This window comes from Penaeus vannamei, chromosome 37, assembly GCF_042767895.1.
Source record: "Penaeus vannamei isolate JL-2024 chromosome 37, ASM4276789v1, whole genome shotgun sequence".
Lineage (NCBI taxonomy): Eukaryota > Metazoa > Arthropoda > Malacostraca > Decapoda > Penaeidae > Penaeus > Penaeus vannamei.
Window position 1 is genome coordinate 14,901,810 of NC_091585.1, and position 2,500 is coordinate 14,904,309.

At 36.1% G+C, this 2,500-nt stretch overlaps 1 protein-coding gene across 1 annotated transcript in view; it reads right to left on the reverse strand.

Moving 5' to 3' along the window:
• Positions 1 to 2,500, reverse strand: part of LOC113827400 (uncharacterized) — a 35,702-nt gene that overhangs the window by 9,799 nt on the left and 23,403 nt on the right. Inside the window, exons 22-24 of the mRNA XM_070115461.1 lie at positions 1,871 to 2,053; positions 623 to 805; positions 1 to 78 (exon numbers count right to left, since the gene is read on the reverse strand). The exon at positions 1 to 78 is cut by the window's left edge and continues 169 nt beyond it. Coding sequence (XP_069971562.1) covers positions 1 to 78; positions 623 to 805; positions 1,871 to 2,053 — 444 coding nt within the window. The remainder of the gene's footprint in view (positions 79 to 622; positions 806 to 1,870; positions 2,054 to 2,500) is intronic.

Consider the following 2,500-nt stretch of genomic DNA (forward strand, 5'->3'; position numbering starts at 1 on the left):
ACCTGGCAGTGGGACAGACCCTATGATGATACTCTCTTGAATCTTTGCTGTTCTGAACGTCCCGAGTTTAGCCTGAAACTAGAAGAACAAATTAATGGATAACATATTAATTCTACCTTGTTCTATTTTGCTATATTCACTCCCACAACAAAATAAAGACCATCATATATCATCAGAAATAATATCATGATAAGGTCTCAACCTCTTGTTCATGTTCTGTCTCTTACTCTTTTTCCTTTCCAACTCTTCCAATTTTTTCTCCTTCTATTCAAACTCCAGACAATTTTTCTTTTTCCTCTATCTCCCTCTCCTTCAGCATGCTCCTAGTCTCAATCCTGTTCTCTTTCTCTCCCTTGCCATGTTTCCCTGTCTCAGTCTCTCACTCTCACTCACTCACTCTATGGTGTGCATGTGTAAAGCCATTAGCTCCAATCCCAAGCCAAACCAAACTCCTCATGGGTTCTAAAATTAATCCATGCCTCTCTCTCTCTCTCCCATCTCTCTCTCCCATCCCTCCCTCCATCCATCCCTCCATCCCTCCATCCCTCTCCTTCTGCCTGTTCCCCTTCTCACTTCCACTCTTTCTTCCTCAACCTCCATTGCCAATTATGTTGGGATTTACAATCAAGTAATACTCCACGTCAATGATGTTACAGTGCATGAGATGGCTAGCTGTGACTGCAGGCACTGGGAGAGGGACACCTAACCACTCGTCAGTACTCCCGGTCTGAATCTGTGGGCGATAGACACGCTGCACCGTGCGACTTCCTGTCTTCGTTTTGGAACTGGTGATGTAGCTGATGTTCTGAAAGAATCACAGTTGTCTAGAACCTTCTTCTGGGGCTTATGAAATGAAAGAAAGGAGAACAGAGAGAAAAACAATCTAAATATTTAGATTAAAATTTGTCTAATAAAATAATTTTTTAAAAAGAAAAATAATAACATGAAAAAGTATGTATGAATGTATGTCAGCATGGATGCAAACAAGCTAAGCTCAGTTTTATGCATATATGATGTAATTTGAATTTTTAAAAATCCAAGTTTGACTTTCAGTATGTGAAATATTGGAAAAATAGCAATTTTGGAAACAAGTTCTTACATTGTCTTTGATATAGTGGAAACCATTTTATTTTGACAAGATGCACAAAAAGTAGATATATTTAGCTTGCTCTTGATCTATAACATTAGTATATTTGAGGAAATACTGAAAATGAATAACAAAAATCATAATAAAAGTCTCCAAACTTCAAATTGACTTTTTTATTTAAAAAAAAAATCATTAATGGGGTAAGCCCATCCCTCTGATCGAAACTTTAATGGAAACTTTCTTATGGAAAAGAATTCAGCAATACTTCAGAAGACTAAGTTTGTAATTTTTCTTTTAATTAATATTTTCTGAATCTTTATTCTTTAATTTTCCCTAAACTTTTATTTTCTTTTTTAAAAAAATGCACCTAACACTAAGTGGACATTCAAAAATCTGAAAACAACTCTTTGGAGGTGTTGAATATCTCTCTTAGCCACAATATTCAGATTTCAAACAAGACTGTTAAAAATGTCCCAACGCCTATAAACAAACTCCCCAAATTTTTCATATTTCAGAGGGGTGCTGCCTGCCTTGGGGCTTCCACAGAAGGAAGTAAAAAAAATAAAGCTCAAATGATCAAGGCATTTTTATCCTTTACAAAGGGAAAAAAAATCATGCTACCTTAAGTAGTTATCTTTAAACAAGCCATTTTCAGAAAGTATACTGACTGATTTTGCTATTTTTCATGACGATCTTTAGGATGAGCAAATGTGGGTGTGCTTTTTTTTATCAATGCCATTTGTTTGAACAAGTTCACCAACACAGTATACAAATGACACCAACCTGCACAATTTTGGCCTCAGTATACTTAATGGTGGACCCACTGTTGTTCACAATCTCCCCGTTGATGATCATATTTTCCCCTCCAACATAGCCTCTTCTCTCTACTGCAAGTGTTAGAGAGATGGGTCCCCATCGGGTACTGCAGCAAGTAATGGATTTTTCTCGTTCCTGGGCTATTGCAAGCTGTTTGGGATTGAACAGGGAGATAGAGAGAAGGGAAAACATAACATGAAAGAAAATAACTGTAAACTTTAAAGAAATTAATAAAAAAAAAATTAATAAATACAGTAAGCTTTTTAAAGACTAATTTTAAAAAATTTTCCATTTTCCTAAAGGTCCTAATACTACCAGTTCTGTTCCATGGCAGTAAAACCCAGACTTTTTTCAGTGCATTAAAGTCACTTCTTGATGTCTTTTGTAACAGGTTCTCTCTTAGACCATTGGGAATTGTTGATAGAACTGATCCAGCTGATAGCTGTACCTGAGCCAGGTAAAGTATTTCACAATCCATATATGTAAACTTACAAGTGCACAGGCTTCAATTACGAGATGAACAAACCTCCCCCATCCCATCAAAAGAAAAGAGAAAAAGAAAATATGGGGGGAAAGGATAATATATTAATCCTTTAC